The sequence below is a fragment of the Manis pentadactyla genome, chromosome 15, assembly GCF_030020395.1.
Source record: "Manis pentadactyla isolate mManPen7 chromosome 15, mManPen7.hap1, whole genome shotgun sequence".
NCBI lineage: Eukaryota > Metazoa > Chordata > Mammalia > Pholidota > Manidae > Manis > Manis pentadactyla.
Window position 1 is genome coordinate 1,684,862 of NC_080033.1, and position 22,104 is coordinate 1,706,965.

At 56.0% G+C, this 22,104-nt stretch overlaps 1 protein-coding gene across 5 annotated transcripts in view; it reads left to right on the forward strand.

Annotated features, from left to right (window-relative positions):
- Positions 1-20,239, forward strand: part of LIG1 (DNA ligase 1) — a 39,065-nt gene extending 18,826 nt beyond the window's left edge. For all 5 annotated transcript variants that reach the window (XM_057493354.1, XM_036885446.2, XM_057493356.1 and 2 more), the window contains exons 12-28: positions 2,128-2,300; positions 4,403-4,569; positions 4,958-5,034; positions 5,810-5,901; positions 6,131-6,230; positions 7,195-7,280; positions 7,953-8,068; positions 9,022-9,117; positions 11,141-11,251; positions 11,830-11,901; positions 14,619-14,763; positions 14,911-14,993; positions 16,251-16,403; positions 17,914-17,967; positions 18,548-18,691; positions 19,775-19,867; positions 19,955-20,239. In XM_057493354.1, coding sequence (XP_057349337.1) covers positions 2,128-2,300; positions 4,403-4,569; positions 4,958-5,034; positions 5,810-5,901; positions 6,131-6,230; positions 7,195-7,280; positions 7,953-8,068; positions 9,022-9,117; positions 11,141-11,251; positions 11,830-11,901; positions 14,619-14,763; positions 14,911-14,993; positions 16,251-16,403; positions 17,914-17,967; positions 18,548-18,691; positions 19,775-19,867; positions 19,955-20,038 — 1,846 coding nt within the window. In that variant the 3' untranslated portion in view covers positions 20,039-20,239. The remainder of the gene's footprint in view (positions 1-2,127; positions 2,301-4,402; positions 4,570-4,957; positions 5,035-5,809; positions 5,902-6,130; positions 6,231-7,194; positions 7,281-7,952; positions 8,069-9,021; positions 9,118-11,140; positions 11,252-11,829; positions 11,902-14,618; positions 14,764-14,910; positions 14,994-16,250; positions 16,404-17,913; positions 17,968-18,547; positions 18,692-19,774; positions 19,868-19,954) is intronic.
- The last annotated feature ends 1,865 nt before the right edge of the window (positions 20,240-22,104 follow it).

A 22,104-nucleotide genomic window follows, 5' to 3' on the forward strand; every position in this document is an offset into this window, starting at 1 on the left:
ATTTTCATAAGAACATGTCATTTTCCTCTTCTCTAACATTAGTGGAGCATTCAGGCTGTTTCCACACTGCATTCTTAAACATATGTGCCTTCATGGACATCAGGGAAACCTCTGGGCATAAACCCTGCAATGGAATTACAGGGCACAGAGGGCGCAGGAAGGGCCTTGAATGCTGGGCTGAGGGGCTCAAGCACCAGCCTGTGGCAGCTGCAGAGTGAGGGCGAGGTTAGCCAAAGCCTTTTTTGGGGACGGGGTGAGCCCAACTCTGCCACTTCCTGGCTGTGTGCCTGGGCAGGTGGCCTGATTTGCTGAGTGGCCTCATGGTTAAGGTGATGCTTGTACGTCTCAAATTTGCTCTGAGCTGTGACATGGAAGCATGGCTGGTGTTTAGTTTCAGGAGAGACTGTCAGAAACCCCTGAAAAAGAGCTGCAAGTGATTGTCCAAATTTGGAGGGTTTTCCACTTTTTTAAAACTCTTTTGAAATACGTTCAAACTTACAGAAGAAGACTTGTAGAAATGGTACAGCCCTCACATACCCCTGACCAGCTTCCCCTAGAGTCAACATCTCATGCCAACTTAGGGTAGTTACTGAAACCAGGACACCGATGTCAGTGTGTGCTGTTATGTAAGCTGCCCCTTCCTCTGTGTTTGCCGAGTCCCCACTTGTGTCCTCTTCACTGGGCCGGGACCGTCCGGGACCCACCTGCCCAGTGCTGTCAGTTGTCCTGTCTTCTTCATCCCCTTCATTCCGGACAGTTCTTCAGTCTTTCTTCGTCTTTCCTGATGAGTCCAGTGATTTTGTAGACTATCAACTGGAGTTTGTCTGATATTGCCTGAGGAATTGATCCAGGTGCTGCGTTCTCCGTCAGGAAGGGCAGGGCACGGAAGCGATGTTGTCTCACTGCATCCTCTGGGGGGCGCGTGCTCTGGTCAGCGTGGGTCCTGGTTACATGGCTTTGGGGCTGTGTCCTGGCATCTCCACTCTACAGTTGCCATTTTCCCTTTGTATTAGCAGGCATCTTGTGGGATTCACTTTGAGTCCATCAGGATCCTATTTCTCCTCACACTTCTGCTCACTAGTAGCTTTCGGGGGCTGCTGAAACAAATAACTACCAACTAGGTGACTTAAAACAACAGAAATGTGTTCTCTCACAGTCCTGGAGACCAGCAGTTGGGAATCCGGGTGTGGGCAGGGTTGGCCCCTTCTGGAGGCTCTGAGGGGCCTGGCCCACGCCTCTCCCTCACGTCCTGTTGGGTGCCAGTGTTCTTGGCTTGTGGACCCGTCACTCCAGTAGTCTCTGCCTCCATCCGCACAGTGCTGCCTTCTGTGTGTGCCCTTCTGTGTTCTGTAAGGGCATTCTTAACGGATTCAAGGCCCCCTGAATCCAGGGTGGTCTCATCTCGGTCCTTCCCTACCTTATTACACCTGCTAAGACCCTGTTTGCAAGTGAGGTCTCTTGCTGAGGCCCCTCGGGTTTGGGTGGGTGCCATTCCACCCACTGTCTCATCTGGTGGTGGGGCTTGCCCGAAATAGTTACGTCTGTGGTGTCTGCTCAGTGGGGCTATCATATGTCTCTCATCCCTCCATTTGTTAAGCGGGCTTCCTCTGTAAGAAAGCCGAGCTGCCCTTTTGTCAAACACAGATGTGTGGCAGAGACGTTTCACTTTCCGTGGCAGCACCACTCAGGCTCAGAGCACAGGGCCTCCAGCAGACGACCTTGGTTTGCATCTCAGCTGATACTAGCTCTCTGACCTTCGGCAAGTTACTTAATCTTTCGGTGCCTCGGTTTCCTCATCTGTAAAATGGGAATACTGGTTTCTGCCTCACGGGGGACTGTGGGAATTCTGTGAATTAGAGCACTTAAAGCCAGCACCCTGCCTCTGGAAAATGCTCTGTGCATTCACCGCTGTCCCTCTGTAGATGCCATCACTGTTTTCTTCATCCTTACAGTCAAACAGTTACTCTCCCACCCCCCCAGCAGTCTGATTGTGCCCGTGGCTCAGGGCGCGCGCCTGGGAGGGAGCTGAGTCCCTTCTGCTTCTCCTTTCCCGGGTTCCTTTTATTTGCCCCCGCCCCCACTTTGACCCTGGAGCATCAGGTGGTCACCCCCTGTCGCCTCCTGCAGGCTCCGTATGGTGGAGACGCTGAGCAACTTGCTGCGCTCCGTGGTGGCCCTGTCACCTCCAGACCTCCTTCCCATCCTCTACCTCAGCCTCAACCGCCTTGGGCCGCCCCAGCAGGGCCTGGAGCTTGGCGTCGGTGACGGTGTCCTTCTCAAGGCAGTGGCCCAGGCCACGGGTAAGAGGGGCTGCAGTGGAGCTTACTACAGGAGGGGGGCCCAGGGAAGACAGTGGGGAGGTTGGGAGGATCGGAGAGATCACCCCAGGGCAGATCAGCAGGGTGTGGGAGGCAGGGGGTCAGGTCAGGAGCATGGGGGTGCGTGGACGGGCCCTGGGGAGGGAGAAGAGGGATCACGGAAAGGTGTTGCTGGCAGAGAGTGGGACTTGGGGGTGGGGCTGAGGGAGGCAGTAGAGCCTGGGGGTCCTAGGGGAGAAGAGGAAAGAACGGTGGGCAGGGCTAGTGGCCTGCAGGGGCTGAGCCCCCAGGGCTTATGGGGAGGCTGGTGAGGGGGGCGGCCCTGCCTGCCCACCAAGGACCTCCGGTGCTTGGTGTTTATTGTGAGGGTATCGGAACCACACAGAAGGATCACGAGCAGGTGAGGAGAAAGGCCAGTTCTGGGCTTGTGTGGAGGATGGACAGGAAGCCAGGAGTCCAGAGAGGAGGCTGGGGTGGAGGTCCAGGCAGAGGAGAAGCTGGGGCCAGGGCTATAGGGAGCAGAGATGGGGGACCAGAAGCTTCAGGCTTGGGGGACGGAGATGTTGCAGAGAATGCCCTGGGGGTCCTACTGGATGACTCAGTGGTGGAACCACCACCGGACGGGACACTGGGCTGGGCAGGCACAGTCAGGGGCAGTGGATTTCAGCCTGGGACCAGGTGCGAGCCGCCTTTCTATGGGGGGCCTCCCAGGACTGGAGAGATACATGGGTCTGAAGTTCCGTAGGTCTGGATCAGAGACCGAGGTGTGGGGTTGTCAGCTTGGGAGGGAAGATGGCAGGTGGGTTCTCATTTGTCCAGGAGGGGGCATTCGGGGAGGAGGAGGGGTGGGGGCTTGGGGTCAAGCCTTGGGGAGCGCCAGCACATAAGGAAGCAGGGGGCCATGGGACGACAGAGTGACCAAGGAGAGTTGATGGCGGTGGATAGCGGAGAGCGGTAGAGTCACGAGCCAGAGGGGGTGGGACGCAGAATTCTCCACCCGCTCAAGGAGGCTCTGACCTCACCCCAGACCCCCTGCAAACTGCAGCCCTTGGGGTACTGAGGTGCAAGTAACAGACAGCCCAGACGCCGGCTAATCAGAGGAGGATTTATTTCTCACATGCCAAGAAGTTGAGAGTGGGCAGCTGCCCATGCTCGTTCCCTGCTCAGCGACGCCGCAGGGCCAAGGCCTTCGCCCTCAGCTCGTGGGCGCTCACGCTCTTGCACCTCACTTCAGGTGTCCTCCGGAGTCTCCCCGCGCAGTGGCCCAGCACTGGAACATGCCGCCATCAGTTACTTTCCCTTAGCTTGATGTACACGTTAGAGTCGGGGCGTTGGAGCGGCTGTGCTGGGGGTTATACCATCTCTGCTTTTCCTCAGACGGAAGAGGGGAGACCCTGAGTGCCTTAGCGCTCACGTACCGAGGGTGGGAGCCCCAGTGCAGGGACGGCCTGAGCTCCGTAGCCTTGCCGGGCAGGGGAATCCGCATTGCAGCTGCCCGCTCCCCATTTCTTAGGGTGTGAGAACTGCGGGCCAGACCTGCTGCAGTGGGTCAAGTGTCCGCCTCCAGCCGCCTGCTCACCTGGCAAGGGGCGCCCATGGGACCCGGTCTGGGCAATAAGGCCAGCACACACTCGGTGTTTAAATCAGTGGACTTCAGAAAGAGTAACTCCCAAAAATCAAAGGGCTATAGGTCACTGCCAGGCGGTGTTACTGACCAACTAGGGGACAGGCAGAGGGTCCCTCGGCCACCTTCTGTCTACACTTGCCCCTTGGTGATCTCATCCCACCCCAGCTTCAAATCCCGTCTATGCACCGAAGACAACACCCTGGACATCTCTCCCAGTGTAGACACATTTGTCCATCTGCTTACCTGTCTCCATGTGAATGTCCAGGCTCTTACACCTGACGTAATTGGAGGGCAGCAGTTAATGAGCTGATTCAAGTGGGTGAGCGCTAGGCACGGGGATGTCGGGGGCTCACCGCAGCACGCGCAGCAGGAGAAAACACCCAGGCCCCAGAGCAGGGAGACGCACAGCCCGGCTCCCCGCCCCTCACCGCCAGCCTCTCCGCCCCCACCCCGCTAGGTCGGCAGCTGGAGGCCGTCAGGGCCGAGGCCGCTGAGAAGGGCGACCTGGGGCTGGTGGCCGAGAACAGCCGCAGCACTCAGAGACTCATGCTGCCGCCGCCCGTGCTGTCCGCCTCCGGGGTCTTCTCCAAGTTCCGGGACATCGGCCGGCTCACCGGCAGCGCTGTGAGTGGGGCAGGGCGGCTCGCCCCAGCTCCCCAGACCCTGTGCTCTTCGCCTGGGGCTAAGGCCACGTGTGTGGCCAGAGGGCTCCTGGTTAGGCCCTCTGGGGCTTCGGCTCTGCTTGTGGGGTCAGAGCTGCCTTCCTCCTACCCTCAAGGCCAGGCGTCTCCTCTTGAGAGTCTAGCACTTGATATGCTGCTGCATGACAGGAGTCAAGACTGCACACCTAGCTGAATAGAGCTAGGAGGGCGCAAGGGGAGCTGGCCCTCCCACTGGCAGCGGGGCCATGGGCTTGGGGAGGGGCAGCAGCCCCCCAGGCAGCTCGGGGTGCCAGGAGGAGGGGGTCCTCCCTTCAGCCCCAGCACTCACTGCTCTTCCCCCACCTCTTCAGTCCACCGCCAAGAAGATGGACATCATCAAAGGACTCTTCGTCGCCTGCCGCCACTCGGAAGCCCGGTTCATTGCCAGGTGAGTATGGGCTGGGGGGAGGTGAAAGCAGGGAGGGTCTGGCAGCCAGGATCCCTGCTCTGAGGACGGTGAGCAGGGGCCTAGGCCCTGAGTGGGAGAAGGGAAACAGGTTTCATCTCACCAGCACCTCTTCCCGGTGTCTGCCTGGAGGAGGGGCCTGAGCTCAAGTGCCTGGGTTGATGAGTGATGTCTGCCTTGCCCGAGGCCTGTGCTGGACAGCATGGCGGCCGAATGGTTGCCAGGACAAAACCATTGCAGCCCACATTGTGGAGTTTTTCTTGGGTGTCCAATGCCACATGCTCCATCCCATCAGTTCCTCCCTGTGGTTCTGCAAGGGGGTCTCTGTGATCCTCACCCAAGTTTACAGAAGGGGAGGTGGGGACACAGGGAGGTTACTGACTCCAGGCAAGGCCTGTGCTGGGGGTAGGCCTGACCGTCACGCTTTTGGCATCACGGGGGCAGGCTTTGTTCCGGGTCCAGACCCAGCTCTGGCCCTGACTTGCCTTCCCTGAGCCCCCTGTTTTCTCAGAGGGCTGCGGAGATGCCTGCAGGCCCCCAGCTCTGCCCCAGGAAGTGCCAGTGGGTGTGGGTGTTACTGGTTGGCCCCAGCTTCCTTACCTGTTAAGTGGGGCTCTGATCTTCTGGCACCTCCCAGCTCTGAAGATTGTTCTGGTTCGAGGAGAGGTCTACAAAGCGTCGGGGGGAGACTGGAGGAGGCACAGGCAAGGCTGGAAGGTGCAGAGAAGCCCACCCCCCTCACTTGCTCTCTCCCCAGGTCCCTGAGTGGACGGCTGCGCCTCGGGCTGGCAGAGCAGTCGGTGCTGGCCGCCCTCGCCCAGGCTGTGAGCCTCACGCCCCCAGGCCAAGGTGAGCCCACTACTCGAGTTCACCAGGGCAGCCCTTCTCCTTTCCAGAAGTCCCTTCCCCATTGGTTTCTGCCTTCTGCTGCCATTCCAGGCACCTTGCCGCTGAGGAAGGTGTCCCAGCAGCCTCGTTTACAGTCTCTGCTGTACAGCACGCCACCCGCTGTGGATGCTGGCTTAGCTGAGGGGGGTTGAGCCCGTCCCAAAGCCTCTTCTGGTGGGTCTTGTCCTAGAATTCCCCCCAGCAGTGGTGGATGCTGGGAAGGGCAAGACAGCAGAGGCCAGAAAGACATGGCTGGAGGAGCAAGGCATGATCCTGAAGCAGACATTCTGGTGAGATCTGGGGGTCACGGGCAGAGCGAGAGGGGCCGGGGGAGCCCAAGGGCGGTGGACTCAGAACCAGGGGCGCGCGCGGGTGACATGGGAGAGGCTGGCGGCCGCTGGCAGGCACCGTGACCGTCACCGGGCTGGGGACAGCATGGAGTGGTGAACTAGGCCAGCTTGGTACTGGACACAAGGATGGTGACAGAAGAGGGAGGCGGCAAGCAGTGAAGGGTCAGTGCTGTGGGGACAGGGAGAGGCAAGGAGGGAGACCGCAGCAGGTGAGAGCCGCAGGCACCCAGAGGTTTCGGAGTTGCAAACAGGACTGTGCACGGGGGCCACAAGAACCAGAGGGGCTGGTGACTGGTGCACAGTGAGGGGCCAGGAACCCCTGGCGTGATGGTGAGGGCTGCAGAGAGCCACTGAGGAGACCTGGCTGCAGCCAACCCAGGCTGGCCACTCAGAAGTGACTGCCCAGGGAGTGTCGGCGTGGAGAGGGCTGGTGACTCCAGATGCCTGCAGGGCACCCACTCTGGGCTGGGCCCTCGGGAGTGGCACAGGGCGGGGAGCAACTCTGCGGAGCCCCGGGCCAGGCCACAGTCTCCACTCTGCCTGTGCGTGGGGGTCTCACTGTCAGGCCCCAGAGCAGTTAAGCCAGCATCTTTGGAGGTGGAGCCTGGCCTTGAAGAAACACATATAATACATTCTGGAGTGGCTCTAATGTGTAGCCTTGACCAGAGACTCACTGGTCTCACGATGACGGGGGGGACCGCAGGCCTCGACCAAGGGAGCAGGAATGATGCGCAGTGACGCCGAGGGCACCGTGACAGAGGCAGCCGGAGGCGGGGTGGCGAGGAGCTGGGGGTTGGGGGGCAGACCCAAGGCCGAGGGGACAGGCCGCACTGGGTCTTGGCAGCCGGCGAGTGGTTTCCAGGCTGCCTGAGTTCTGAGACACCTGCCACCGTGTTCTCCCCAGCGAGGTGCCCGACCTGGACCGGATCGTCCCTGTGCTGCTGGAGCACGGCCTGGACCGGCTCCCGGAGCACTGCAGGCTGAGCCCAGGTACGAGCCCCCAGCAGCCCCTCAAGGGTCTGACTGCAGCTTCTCCGTGGGCAGAGCTGGCTTCCTGGCTTCTTTCCCGTCCCACTCCTCCCGGCCTGGCTTCCTCCCTCCGGGGCACCCCTCTAAGGACCTGCGGGATCCTCTTCTCTCCACCCAAATTGAATCCTGTCCCCTGGTGCTGAAGCCCGTCCCTTTCCTCCTCGGAGTCCTTGTCTGTGGTAGGTAGGGTGTCGGAGAAGCTGCTGTAGCACAGGTACCCCAAAAGGCGGTGGATCCAGCCAGGCAGGACCTCTCACACAGAGCAGCCCAGAGGAAGGCAGGTGTGCACAGGGCGCCCCAGGCATCCCCTGGGCCCCGGGTCCTGCCCCGTCACTCTGTCCTCCCCAGGTGCTTGACCTCATGTGCATGACCAGAGATGGCTCATGTGTCTTTTCTGGACTGGTAGAAGAGGGGGCGCCGGACTCCTTGTGAGGATGTGACCTGCCCCTGTGCACAGCCTAGTCCCGTGGCCTCACCTAGCTGCAGGGGGCTGGGAATGCAGACCCGGGCCGGAAACCCAGCGCCCTTCCAACTTGGGGGTGCTCTTCGTGGCAGGGCAGGACAGCAGTACTGGGCGCAAGTAGCTGTCTGTGCCACACCCGCCCTAACCCACTCCCTCTCCTCTGCTCCCAGGGGTCCCCCTGAAACCCATGTTGGCCCACCCCACCCGGGGTGTCAGTGAGGTCCTGAAACGCTTCGAGGAGGCAGCTTTCACCTGCGAGTACAAATACGATGGGCAGAGGGCACAGGTATGGGGGTGGACCCGCGCCTCCAGCAGACAGGGAAAGAGCAGGGGCGGGGGGCCGCCAGTCGGAGCTCGAGGCCACGGACTGCCCGGGCGACCTTGCACATCTCAGGAGACTTTAGTTCCTACCTCCATGCAATGGGTATGTTAAAACCCACCTCACTGGCTTATCTGAAAGTCAATTTTATTTGATAAAATTGTCAAAAAAAATTCCTGACCCTCAGCAGGGGGAGCTCAAGAAATGTTGGCTCCGCCCGTCCCCTGCTTGTGGCCTTGTTCTGTGACAGCCATTCTGGGAGGCTCCTGCATAGTGCTCAGCGCCCTTACACGGGCATGTGTCCTACGACCGGGGCCAGAGACATCCTCGGCCAGGTTTGTAGGGTGCCTGTGTGGCTCTGGCCCGGTGGGGAGTCGGCGCTGTCTGGCGTCCATGGCCTGGGGCTGGACGAACGTGCGCAGTGCGCACAGTTACAAGCTGCAGATGTGGTCACTTAGCATCATAGTGCTTCAAAATTCAGTGCTGAGAAAAGATAAATAAAATGATTTATAGAAGTGACAGTGATTTTTAAGATATGTATGTTTAAGTCATATTTTATAACTTTCTTGAGATAACATACATGTAAGATGGCACATATGTAGCTCTGCATAAACAGCAGACTATATTAAAATAAGTCAACAATAAAAAGCAGAATTCCAGACACATCAACATTCCGAGCAAGACACTCAAGCTTCTGGGGAACAGCAAGGATGGGAATGATGAAGAGAAAGGTGGCGAGGCTTCCACAGATCGATGGGAGGTGCTGTTTGAACGGAGGAGTTAATTTGCTCAGGTTTCTGCCCCAGTTTCTCCTCCAGAGCTTCCAGAATCTTCTGCCAGTGAAGGTGGGATCAGGAGAGAAAAGAGGGGCTGCCTGGGGTGGACCAGGCTCTGATTTCCTCTTCCCTCCCACTGCACAGATCCATGTTCTGGAAGGCGGGGAGGTGAAGATCTTCAGCAGAAATCAGGAAGACAATACCGGAAAGTACCCCGACATCATCAGCCGCATCCCCAAGGTGGGCGTCTGCTGCCCACTTTCACTGTGGTGGGAGCTACAGTTTCCAGTGCAAAGAACGGAGGCTAGTCCGAGCCAGCCGGGATCAGAGGGACTTAGGGGGAGGAGACCGGAATGCATTTGGCTGCAAATAACAGCCCTCACAGTGGCTTAAGCGGATATTTTTTTCTCGAATCTGGCAGTGGGTGGCCCTAGGCTGGCTCAGCTATGTACCGAAGCCCTCCAGAAGCCAGCACACTTTGGTCTGTCATCTGCCAGCCCTGGCTGGTTGGTTTTTCACCCAGTGCTTCTCCCCTGATCATCCCCAGATAGCTGCCTCACTTCCAGAGAGAGATGGGAAAGGGAGGCCAGCTTCCAGCTCTCCACTCCCACGAGGAAGTTAGGCTTTCCCGCATACCTCTCACCGCCTTGCCAACTTCATCTTGGCGCCCCTGCCCAGCACAGGGCTCCACGGCTACCCAAGTGCAGCAGAGGCCAGGAAGGCGAGAACCTCACTGTCTGATGGGTCAGGGCTTAGAACGAGGGTGGAGAGAGTCCGTCTGCAGATTGGCCTCATGGTTGAAACAGGCCCGGGCCTCAAGGGCCTCAGCCTGGGCTTCTCGGCCCCCAGGGCGGGTCTTAGACCTGCTTCAGGGGTCTTTGGTAAAGCCCCTTCCCCTGCCTGCCGCTAACTAATTAGGAAGCTGGCTCTTCCCTAAAGCAGCAAGGACAGAAGTAAGTACAGTGTGGGCTGTGGAGCACTTAAGGGCCAAGCCCTGGTTTTTAATGTCAGTTTTATTAATATGTAATTTCCGTAAAAGGTTCTGATTTTAATGTGTACAGTTTGATGTTTTGATACATTTATACGCCCATGTGGCCAACATAGAAAACATTTCCATGTTTCTGTCACGGAATGTTTCCTCGTGGTCCTTGCCAAGCAGCCTGCCTCCTCTGCCCGCCGTCTGCGTCTCAGAGGCAGTAACCACTGATCTGCTCCTTTGTCCCACAAGTGCTTGTCTGTGCCAGAGCCTCGTGTGAGGCGTTCCATGCAGTTTGGGACCTTTTGTATCCAGCTGCTTTGGTTCATTCATTCCACACGTACCTGGGTGTCTGCTCCACGCCCTGGCTCTCCCACAGGTGCTGGAGGCTGGAGGTGTAGCACAGAGGAGCCCATGCGGTCTCCTTCCTCACTGGGCTCGGGCCCAGCAGGGCAGGCAGACCTTCCTCAGAGGCCCACTGTCGGCTCTGTAGTTACACGTGGAGATCAGCACTCTGAGGGAAAGGACCCATTCCCTGAGTCTCTGTAAGAAGCAGGTTTAACTTAGACTTGGTGTCAGGGAAGCGGGGCACAGTATGAACGGTGCCTCTTGCATTTGTGCACCAGCTTTCGTTTGAGGAAAAGAAATCTTCCCAACTGGGGCGAAGGACAAGGACAGGTGCTGTAGAGCAAGCTGCACGTGCAAAGGCCAGGTAGTTGGACGAGCACAGCCCCTTTGGCAAGCAGAGGCCAGTGTTCTGAGTGAGTTTGAGGGGCCAGGAAGGGCCAAGGGGCTGACCAGGCAGACCCCCGCAACTTTGGGAGCTGTGCCGCACGCTGGTTTTAGCGGGGATGCCCTGTGATAGATGGGGGTCTGCCAGGGGCACGCTGACCAGTGTGAGGAGAGTGGGCTTGACCGGTCAGTGCAAGAGGGGGGCCTACAGGATGATGCGGCCTAGGCTGGACGGGGCCCAGTGCTGTCTCGGGGATTGCAGGGGGGAGGCAGGCAAGTCTCCTGGGGAATTGAGTGTGAAGAGGGAGATGACGGAGGCTGCTGGAGTTTCAGCTTGTGGGACTAAATAGTAAGTCCTCAGAAGAGTTAGTTTTCCCCGTCAGTGGGGAGAGGGAGAAGTGGATCTGTGCTCCTGCGTGTCTCTTCGAGGCTGGCATCAGTTTGCCCGTGGATCTTGAGAGCTGAGAAAGGAAAAGGAAATTTGCTCCTGTGTCTTGTCTTTTGGCCTCGTACCCCGCTTCTCACCCACACTGGGTCTCCCTGTTCATCTTTCAGATTAAACTCCCTTCGGTCACATCCTTCATCCTGGACTCTGAAGCCGTGGCTTGGGACCAGGAAAAGAAGCAGATCCAGCCATTCCAAGTGCTCACCACCCGTAAACGCAAGGTGACAGCCCCCCCGCCACCTGCCAGGGTCCCATACTGCCTCACTGTCCTCCCAGTCCTGCCCAGTCCCCAGAAGAACCCGGTCAGTCAGGATGCACTTCTTTCAGCCTTTTGCAATATGGCTGCCCCAGCCCCAGCCATCGCATTCTCATCCCAGTATGCCACATAGGCAAATGGAAGTGGGGGGGGGGAGGGCTTATTTCCTACCTCTTTGTTTTATTAAGAAAGCAGGTCTGTTCCAGAGGCCCCCACAACCTGGAACCCAGCAAACTACTTTTCATTGGTCAGAATTGTATCTTGTCACCACCATTAGCTGTAAGGGAGGCTGGGAGAGCAAATCCAGTGAAAGGGAATGACGTTGGGGTTAGCTGAGAGCCGCCGTTGCATTAGGGATCAGTGCCTGGGGCCGGCAGCATTACTGCCCTCCCAGGTGTGCCACCTGTTAGCTGGGGAGAAGGGGAGAGTGGAAGGTGGGGGCCGGGTCTGCCTCCGGCCGATGGGAGGGGACCCAGGCAGGCAGGCACGCTGGTTTCGGTCTCACCTTGCCCCACTCCTGGTCTCCACTCTCCCTCAACCCAGGAGGTGGACGCAGCAGAGATCCAGGTGCAGGTGTGCCTGTACGCCTTCGACCTCATCTACCTCAATGGAGAGGTGAGTCCAGCATCACGTCAGGGTGCAGCTAAGAGATGATGGGGGGTGTGTGAGCCGGGGAACCAGCGGACTGAGTTGCATTTCAGACTTGCACGTCCCTGAGCTGGGAGGGCACACTCGGCGGCAGTTCCCAAAGTGTGCAGAGGACCACTATAGCTCCCAAGACCCTTTTGGTGGAGCCGGTCTGTGAAGCCCTTTCTTTCCCAGCTCCGCCTCTGTGAGGTGGATTTTCTTCATGTATTGCAGCCAGAACTGCACACTGCAGCCATCTGTCTGCAGAGGCAGATATGAATCCTGCCTCTGCTAAGCTGGACATTAAAGAATTAACAAAAATGCAAAATGCCCTTCCTCTCCTGTACTGTTTAAAAAATACAGTGCTGTTTCATAGAAATATGTTGTTGGGTTAACATACTGGATTTTCTATTTTTAAGTGAACTAATATAAGTGTTTTTAAGATTTCTCCTTTTTAATGTAGTATTGTGTGTTACAACAATTAACATATCACAAATATGGTGACTACCGAGAAATGTCACCCACATGCACAAGCTCTGCGGAGTGAGTCCTCAGTGCATGTCAGGAGTGTGAAGAGCTCCCAAGACTGGGAAGGTTGAGAGCTGCTGCTCCAGGGTGTGAGCCAAGGGTCTTGGAGCCCGGCTGCCTGCGTTCGTACTCCAGGTCTCTCTCCCTGGCTGTGCGGTGCAGAGGAGGGACTCAACCTCTCTGAGTCTCAGTTTCCTTATTTGTACTGGAGCTGAGAGTAGCACCTGCTCTGTCTGTTACCCGGCAGGACATGGGCATGGAGCGCAGTGGCTGGCACGCAGAAGTGTGCTGTAAAATCAGCTGCCATTCCCATCGTCACCCGGATAATTAGTCTTTGGCGATCTGGTAGCTGGACAGTGACATCTGCCCTTAACACTCCATAATGAAGTGTGTCTCCAGACTTGTGGGCCCCCCGTGTTTGTCCTGTGACTTGCCCACTCGTGACTGGCTGTGTGCTGGACTCTCACTAGTGTCTTTCCCATCCGAAAAGTTCCTTCTCTAGGACGCTGATTGGCACTTTGCCGGGACAGACGAAGCCAGGTCCTCATGCTGAAAGGCGCCCAGTACCTAAACCACCCACCTTATGATGCAAATGAAAAGCAGCACTTAGTCTCAAAGCATAATTATGGGGAGACCGAGACAGTTCATGATTTTGGGGGTGAGGGGGCGGGGGGACATCAAGTATTAGGTGCTTTGTCTTTGTGTTTGGATTGTCTCTGCTGTGCTGGGCCCTTTGTGTTGTGAGCGTTTTGAATGTTTCTTCTTTGGTGTTTGCCTTTAAACTTTGTGGGTGGTCTTTTTTGCTGCATAGAACTTGTTTCCAGTTGTTTTTTATGTAGTCAGATATATCATTTCTCCCTCCCTTAATTTTTGGCCCCAAGAGTAAAGAGAAAAAAAAGGTCATCCCTTCTTAAAACAAATGTTCACTTAGCTTTTCTTCTAGAATCTATAATTGTGTGTTTTACTTTGAAACTTGTACGCCAGTTGGAATCTGACCAGGTGTATGTGTCAGTCAGGAGGTGGGCAGTCCGACTCTGTGTAACAGATGACAAGTAGTTGTCTCAATATGCTGTTTATGGACTGAACCTGGCTTCCTCCACTTTGCGTCCTTTTCCCGTTATCCGCTCGGTCCCCGTCTGTGTGCAGCGTAGCTCTCGCCCCTCCCTGGTTGCGCTGCAGGCATTCCTCATACCGGTTCCTTCACTGTAATGATTTTAAACTACTTGCACTACTTGCCCTCCATTTAAATGGACATGCAGGCTTTTTCCATCAACAGTGAACTGTAAAATTGTCCCGAAAACATTTTGTCGCGAAAGCGTCCTCCTTTCCTCAGCTCCTCCGTCTGTCCCACCCCCCTGCCCTGCCTGCTGGATGGTTTGCTAGAAGGCTTCCTGCCAAAGTCAGCTTTGCATCTTCTCAAGCGGTTTCCAGCAGGGCTCTGCCTGACCATCAGGAGAACTTAGAGCACATGAAAGGTCACTTCGGTCAAGGCTAATAAGATCAGAAAGAGCGGGTTAATGTCCACAGGATCGCTGAGTTCGTTGTATGGTGTAACAAGCAGCGCTTTCCCACGAATTCATTCCGTCTGACTCAGCGCTCAGCCCATGAGGGCCTGTGACTCGATCTGTCCCCCCGCCTGGCTTTGTATAGAAAGCTTAATTGGATCACAGCCATACCCATTGGCTTCGTCATCTGGTTGCTCCTGTCCTGCAACCGCAGAGATGAGCAGTCTCAACAAAGACCAAGTGGCCCACATAGCTGAGAATATTTACTGTCTGGTTCTTTCTAGAAAAAGGTTGCTGATCTGTGGATTGAAATAGAAAATATCCTCTTAGAAACGTATTTATGTTCTATGACCCTATAGTTATTGGCTCTCTTTTGCCTTTACTCAAACCAGTCATTAAGAAAAGGAGCCCTAGTCGCAATGACAAGGGCATTCAAGTTCCAGCAGGGCCGCGACTCCCCTTCCCTTCCCCCGATGTCACTGGATTCTGATTGTCTCCAGCCCCCTCGCTACTGAATAAGCTGGTACTTTACATTCTCAGAACTCTGCTTCAGCCTGGTTCTTCCCCTCAAGGCTTTCTATAAGCTGTAAGCTCTGTGTGACCTGTGACCCACGTGCTTCCTGTTTCTCTTTGTTTGCACAATGACGTCCCTTCCTCTCCCCGCGCCCTCAGTCCCTGGTACGTGAGCCCCTGTCCCGGCGCAGGCAGCTGCTCCGGGAGAACTTTGTGGAGACGGAGGGCGAGTTTGTCTTCGCCACCTCCCTGGACACCAAGGACATGGACCAGATTGCAGAGTTCTTGGAGCAGTCGGTGAAAGGTGAGGGCACCCACTGCCTCTCCGCCAATGTCTGTGGCCTCCCTGCCTCCTGCCCTGCTCCCGCCCTGGCCCGGGCCGCCCGGACCATGTGAGCAGGCTGCTGAGCACAGCCGGGCATCCCAAGGGCTGCGCCTGTGTCTCCTTCAGACTCCTGCGAGGGGCTGATGGTGAAGACCCTGGACGTCGATGCCACGTATGAGATCGCCAAGAGATCGCACAACTGGCTCAAGGTGCCCACTCCCCACCCAGCCTCCCACTAGAGCCCTGGGTCTGGGAACCCTCCCGTCCCCCCGGGCGGTCCACTGCCAGTCTCCCCACCCCCACTGTTTGAGCTCAGGAGCCCTTTCTCTGTCCCTCCTGCCTCTGTTGCAAAGGTGTCCCTCTACAAGTCCTTGTTAGCAAGTCCACCAAGAGGTGGTTGAGAGCCACCTGGCTGAGCGCAGTAAAGACAGGCTGGAAAGGTGGGTGAGGCCTCTGTTGTCCCGGAGCTGGCCTTCCATGCCAGGTGAGGCACAGGCAGCACGAGCCAAGTCAGGAGGGAAGAGCACCCAAGGAAGCACCAGGGGCTGGCAGTGCTCTGGGTGATTGGCAGAAGCCTCTCCAGAGGTGACATTTGGGTTGAGACATGATTGACAGGAAGGGGTTGGCCACGTGAAGTCTGGGGCACAGCCTCTCGGTGGGGCAAGTGCAAAGGCCCTGAGGTAGGAAGACACTTGGGTGTGCAGGGAGCAAAGTGATGGCAGTGTGAGGTGAGGTCAGGGTGGAGAGAAAGCCCCAGATCACAGTTCTTTGGGGGCCATGGTAAAATAAAATTGGGTTTTCCTCTGAGTGTTTTGGGAAGCCAGTGGAGATTTTAAGCAGTAAGTCCCATGATCTGGTTATCATTTGCACAGGTCCTCTGTGGATGGTGCGCAGGTAGCGGGGGTGCTGGGCAGAAGTGCGGGCAGCTGGGCAGTGGGCAGTGAAGAGGGGGCAGCAAGTGAAGGCAGGAGGCCCAAAGCAGGAGGTCTTGGAATTGAGCCATCTGGGCCTACGACCTGGATTTCGCCGTGTATGTGTCCGTGGTCTGTCTGCCCCAGACAGTAAGCAGCTGTGACGGCCCAGACCTTTCCTGTCTCAGGAGATTGCCACTGTTGTGTCCCCAAGGCTGAGCTGGCTGGCACTTGGCCCCTTGGTTAATGTTTCTGGATGAATGTTCTCTGTGAGGGAGTGAGTGGACTGGCTCTCCATGCCAGGGGAAGGGGGAATCCAGGACGACCCTGTCCGGCCCATCCTCCGATCCCTCCTGCCCCTCCCATTGCAGTCGCCTCTTTCCATTTGCTTTTTATGCCTAGAGGCCCATCCTGGGTCTAGTCTCCCTGCCTGGCCATCCTCAGAATTCTTTGTGGGTGTTCTCAGACTCACCCGAGTCCCTGCTCTGCCCCCCGATTAGCCTCCGTTAATGAGGCCTGCACCAGCGGCCCCTCACCTGCCTCTCCTCCTCCCAGCTGAAGAAGGACTATCTCGACGGTGTGGGTGACACCCTGGACCTCGTGGTCATCGGCGCCTACCTGGGCCGGGGGAAGCGGGCCGGCCGCTATGGGGGCTTCCTGCTGGCCTCCTACGATGAGGAGAGTGAGGAGCTGCAGGCCATATGCAAGGTGCCGGGAGCTGGGGCTGACTGCAGAAGCAAGAGGGAGGGAGACCCGGCGCAGCCCGGGGAGGGCCTGGGCCAGGAGGCTTTTGCATCTTCCCTGTGAGGGATTGTTTTTCCTAGTTCTTATTTACTTTTTGATCCTGTAACTTTAGCTTCATATAGAAAAGTGGAGTCGTATAGAAAGATGAAGGAAGCAGTTTCAGTTTGGAATTAATTTTAGCTGCAGATAATAGTGACTTAAGCAGGAGGATACATTTTTCTCTCATGTATGAGAAGTCTGGAGGGCAGCACACAGCTCTCTGATGTCATTAGGGACCCAGGCTTCTCTCTTTCCCTATAGTAATTCTTGTCGTGTGCTTCTGGCCTCATCTTCACAGTGTGCCTGCTGGAGATCCAGTTACTTGGCCATGCATGCTCCAAGCAGCAGGAAGGAGGAAAGCTCATGGGCCGAGGGGCATGACACCTGAGGCAGTCTCAGCCAGTGAGCACCTTCTGCCTAAGTTGCATTGGTCAGAACTTTGCTCCGTGGCCCACCCCCATCTGCACAGGATCTTGGGAAATGTAGTGGTTTTTGTTTAAAGCTGCACATATAGTTGATCCACTGGTAACATTTGAGGAAATGCTTTATTTATATTTTTACAAAAGTACAGTCCTTCTCTATGAGTAATTTTCTGCTTTTTGCCTTATATATTTTTTTGCCCTGTAAAATACTGTTATTTTAAATGCTGTCAGATGCGTTTAAGTAGTACAGTGAGAGGAAATGTTAGAGCGTTTTCACTTGCCGTTTGGGACTTTTATAAACATGACTTGAATGCTTGCGTAAGAGTTCAGGTAGACACGTCTCATTTTCCTGCACCAGCTCCGTGTGCGGGTGGTGTTGCCAGCATTGGTCTTACGCGTAAGTCAGCACCGCACATACGTTAACCCACACAGTCGGCGGTAGAAGTGATGTCACAGTTCACAAGTATCTCTGGGCCCCAGCTGTCACCATGTGACGTTATTTATTTAGATTGGTTGTCTGAAGAGCCATTGCTGGGACAGGTGAGAGACTCTTTAAGGTTCTCAGTACACAAGGGCTTTCCAGTTGGAATTTTCTGTCAGTAGTTTGAAGGTGTCCATCTTGCTCCGCTCGCTGGCGGTGAGTGCTCTTGGAGCCTTGCCTGTTTGGTAGGTGAAAGAACACTTGGCAATGTTAAGATTGGAGGTGACAGCCAGTTTCGGGGAGGTGGGCTTATGGGGGAGCCCGAGGGAGCGACTTCCTGGGCCTCGGAGAGGGAAGTCGGAGGAGCGGGGGGTCGTGGGGGGCCGTTGGGAGTACGGCAGGGGGAGCTGTTCCCTGTCTGGCTCTGTGGAGGGCCGGCAGACCCTCAGCGCCCCAGCCCTTCCTCTGCGGCTTCCGTGGGTCCTGCTTAGGCTGCAGCTGGCGGGGGGCCTCCAGTGTGCACAGGCCGGGTGCTCCGTGGCAGGGGAGGGGCGGCCTGGCCGCGCCTCTCACCTCCCCACCCCGCCCACAGCTTGGGACTGGCTTCAGCGACGAGCAGCTGGAGGAGCATCACCAGAGCCTCCAGGTGAGCTGGCGGCCTCCCCCGCTCTGTCGGGGGGAGCCTCTCGGTCTCCGCCGTCTTGCGCCTCAGGATGCAGTGGGGCCCGCGGGCAGCAGAGTCGGCTTTGGAGCCCAGCACGTCAAGGTTCAAGTCCCAGTTCTGCTGCCCACAGGCCGGTGGCGCTGATCCGCGAGCCCCGTCTCCTCAGCTGTGAGGGCACAGGGAGCAGGGGCAGGGCACAGGGCAGGGTGGTGGTGCCAGGTCCCCTGCATTATCCTTGCAGGCCTAGTGGAGCCCCGAGCGGTGGGCAGTTGGCCGTCGTAGTCACAGGCGCCGGGGCTGTGACTGTATTTCCTGTGTGTTGGTGTTTCCAGTCCTGTCTGTCTCTGTGTCATTCTTTGGTTCTCTCTCCCTGCCTGTTGTCTCTGCCTTTCATTTCTTTCCTTTTCCCACTTCCCCTCACCCGCCACCCCCAACTTTTTACTTTAAGGGGTGTCTATGTGTCTGTCTCCTCTCCCCATTTTCCTCACTCCCCAAGCCCCCAACTCTTGGCCTCGACTTGAGATGTGAGACCCTCTCTTCCTTATCCCACCACTGGCTGCAGGCCCTGGTGCTGCCCACCCCACGCCCCTATGTCCGGGCCGAAGGTGTGGTGGCCCCTGACCACTGGCTGGACCCCAGCGCCGTGTGGGAGGTGAAGTGTGCCGACCTCTCTCTCTCCCCGATCTACCCCGCTGCCCGTGGCCTGGTGAGTACCGAGGACCTGGGAGAGGCCTAAGGGGTTCCAGGCGGGAGGGTGTGGAGGGGGTCTTGGAGCCCAGTCTGCGCTTCCTGGGTGATCAGGAAAACTTGAGCTTGCATTTCATTTGAGTGTCAGATAATAGGGTCAAAGTCTTTTTTTTTTTTAAATAAATTTCACAGGAGTAGAGAGAAAACTGATATTTTTCCTTTCATATAATCCCACATGCATCTCAGATAATTTTTGCAAACAGTTCTTTTAAGTAAACCTTTAGGACTCTTGCTGCCGGGCATTTACATCAACTCTGGCATTTCTCTCAACTGTAATTAATCTCCATGCTACCAAGTTTTAAAATTTCTTGGCTAATTTCTCTTGCTGGTGGTTCGGTCCTCAGCACCAGATAACACGTCCCAGGGAAGATACCACCCACGACCAGGACTGGGCAGCAGACCGGAAGTCTTCAAATTGTGCTTCCTTTGCCATTTCTTCTGATCCTTCCAACTCTAGCACATGCTTTTCTGATTAGAAGCGGACTTCCACTTTAAGGCAGAACTTGTATTTTTTATCTAACTTTTTTTTTGAAATTTCTTACTCATGTCACACTTAGAAACTCAGAGTCCCCTGGTGCCAAGTGGTGGGAACAGCGTTTAGCAAGCATGGGAAGCGGGCATTTTGTGATGAGCACATAGCTTGCATACACTCATCCCCCCAACACTGACACCCCCATTTTACGGATGGCAAAGTGAGCCCCAGGGGGCTTAGGTAACTGGCCCAGGGTCACACTCCTCCAGAGACAGGGAGCTGGGACCTGACTCTGTGCTCTGGTTCTGGCATCCACACCCTGACCCTGGGCTGTTCTGCCTCTCGGCACTCGTAGTAGGAGCGGCGTAAATAGCAGCTGGCGTTTCTGTCACGTACCAGGGACATCCTTGGCTCCTGATGACCTCATTTAACCCTTACAACCCTTTCTTAGCCCCGTGGTGTGGATCAGGAAACAGGCAGAGGTGCAGGGGGCCGGACCAGACTTTGGACTAAGGGGTTGCCGTGGGCTGGGCCTCGGAAGGCTTTCCATCACGGCCCGTGCCTCCCCAGGTCGACGGTGAGAAGGGCATCTCCCTTCGCTTCCCGCGGTTTATGCGCGTCCGGGAAGACAAGTGGCCGGAGGATGCCACCACCAGTGCCCAGGTGAGGACCTCGGAAGAGGGGCGGGTGCCCCATCGTAGACTCTGGCCCCGGGGCCTCTGAGCCAACCGCCTCCACCTCTCTCCTCAGGTGGCTTGTCTGTACAGGAGGCAAAGTCAGATTCAGAACCAGCAGGACACAGACTTAGACTCTGACCTGGAAGATTTCTACTAGGCTCCTGCCCTCCCAGGGGTGGGGCGCAGGCGGGTGCCAAGGTGGAGGGGACCTGGGGACATCACTTCCGCTGTTCAGTATGTCTGGTGTTGCAATTTATGTGGGTTTTGAGAGTCGGGTGTGTGTGGCAGGGGGCACAGTTCACGCTGGGCTTTGGGATTGATTTGGTCTTTTTTTCAATAAATAATTATTGAACACCTATTCTTGTGCTGAGGTCTGTGCTAGGCTCTGGGGTTGCAGATCTAATAGCTCATCCTTAGGTCGTGTAAGCTAGCGCCTTCCCATAGAACTTGCTGCACAATAGAAGTGTTCTACATCCACACTGACTTACTGCAGCCTCCAGCCACGTGCAGCTGCCGAGCACTTGAAATGTGGCCGGTGCAGATGAGGACTGGAGTATTTTATTTTAATGAATTTTCATTTAAATAGCCACATTTGGCTAGTGGCTCTTGAATTGGACAGTGGCAGTCTAACCTCTGTATGTAAACACGTTCAGCGCCCAGCAGTCCTGGGCGGGCACTGTTGAGAGTGCGGGCTTACGGCTGGGGACAGAGAAGCACTGCGAGGGAAGTGGCTTATCCAGGGCCGCAGCCGGGGTCCCACCACCGGGGCAGACTCAGCAGTCTACCTCTAGGCCCCACACCTTCCAGACATGGGCCCCACCTCCTCGGGAGACACGCAGTGACTTGTATGAGACTCCCAGCTCTGCCACCCACAAACGGGTGACCAGGCCCAGCCTCAGAACCCTCGGCAAAGTTCTGTTTTTTCATCCTCATATCCCCAGCTCCCGGCACAATGTCCTGACTGTATAGTTGGTGCTATTTTTCATGATCAAAAAGGAGACCTGGTTGTGGCAGCCCTTATTTTCTTTCTGTGTTGACTCTGGATATGATGGCTGGAGCTGGGGGTGCCACATTGTGATCATGAAGAATAAGCCAGGAGAGTCACAGAGCAGAGAGCCCTGACAGCTGCCAACCGGTGAACCAAGGGCAACAGCCGCCTAACTTGGCTTCTTGTCATGGGGGTGGGGGAATAACTAACCAAATCCCAGTGTGATTACACCACTGTGAAAATGGTTTTTGTTTCCCAAAATCTACTTTGAAAGACTGGGGAATTAATGTGCATCCATATTTTTCAAGTTCAAATAAAACGTTTGAAGCAAAGCAGTATTTGATTAGGTAAATATTGTATGTCTGGGGATCCCTGTGTCTGGCCCGTGGCCCCTGTGTTCTTTTAGGCGTAGAACCTGGTCTTCCTGAGGAAAGCCAGGCCAAGGACACAGTCTTCCTCCTGGGCAGGGAGGGATGTCCTCGGTCACCAGTGACCCTCGGAGCAGCCCCACCAGGTAAGTGTTTTATTATCCCCATTTAACAGATGACACAGGCATGGGATGGAAGTTACTTTCCCTGGTCCACTACCTAGGACACAGAAGGCCAGTGTTGGACCGGGCAGTCTGCAGGGGGCCCTGCCCTTGCAGCCACTAACTGCAGTGCCTGTAGCCTGTGTGCCCCCGAGAGGAGGTGGAACCTTACCCTGCAGGCAGGCAGGTGACTGACTGTAAGGTCTGGGAGTGAGAAGCCATGCTCTTGGCAGGAGCAGGCAGACACCGAAGAGGTGAGCCTGGAGATGGGGGAGCAGGAGAGACCACCTTCCCCCTGGTGAAGGCTGCCTCTTCCAAAACTTGATGGAAGCCATCCAGGAGAGGCGATGCTTGGGCTCTGGGCCAAGCGGGCAGGAGGGCAGCGGAGGTTGGCAGGAGCAATAATTCACAGTTCCAGACAAATCCAAATGCATCATTTTGATTTGTCACATTACTGGTGTTTATTCATTCATTCATTTATTTATTTATTTTGGTGTTTATTTTGATAGTTTGATTAAGGTGGTGTCTGCCAGGTGTCCCTCACTATAAAGTGACACTCCTTTGGAGTTAGTATTTTGTAGAGGTACTTTAAGCAATATAAATAAATGCTACCAAAATTTCCACCTATCTTTTCATTTACATCTGTATGAGCTCCTGGTTTCCTATACAGTTTATTATTATTTATTTTGATTTTCATGTTGCCCCT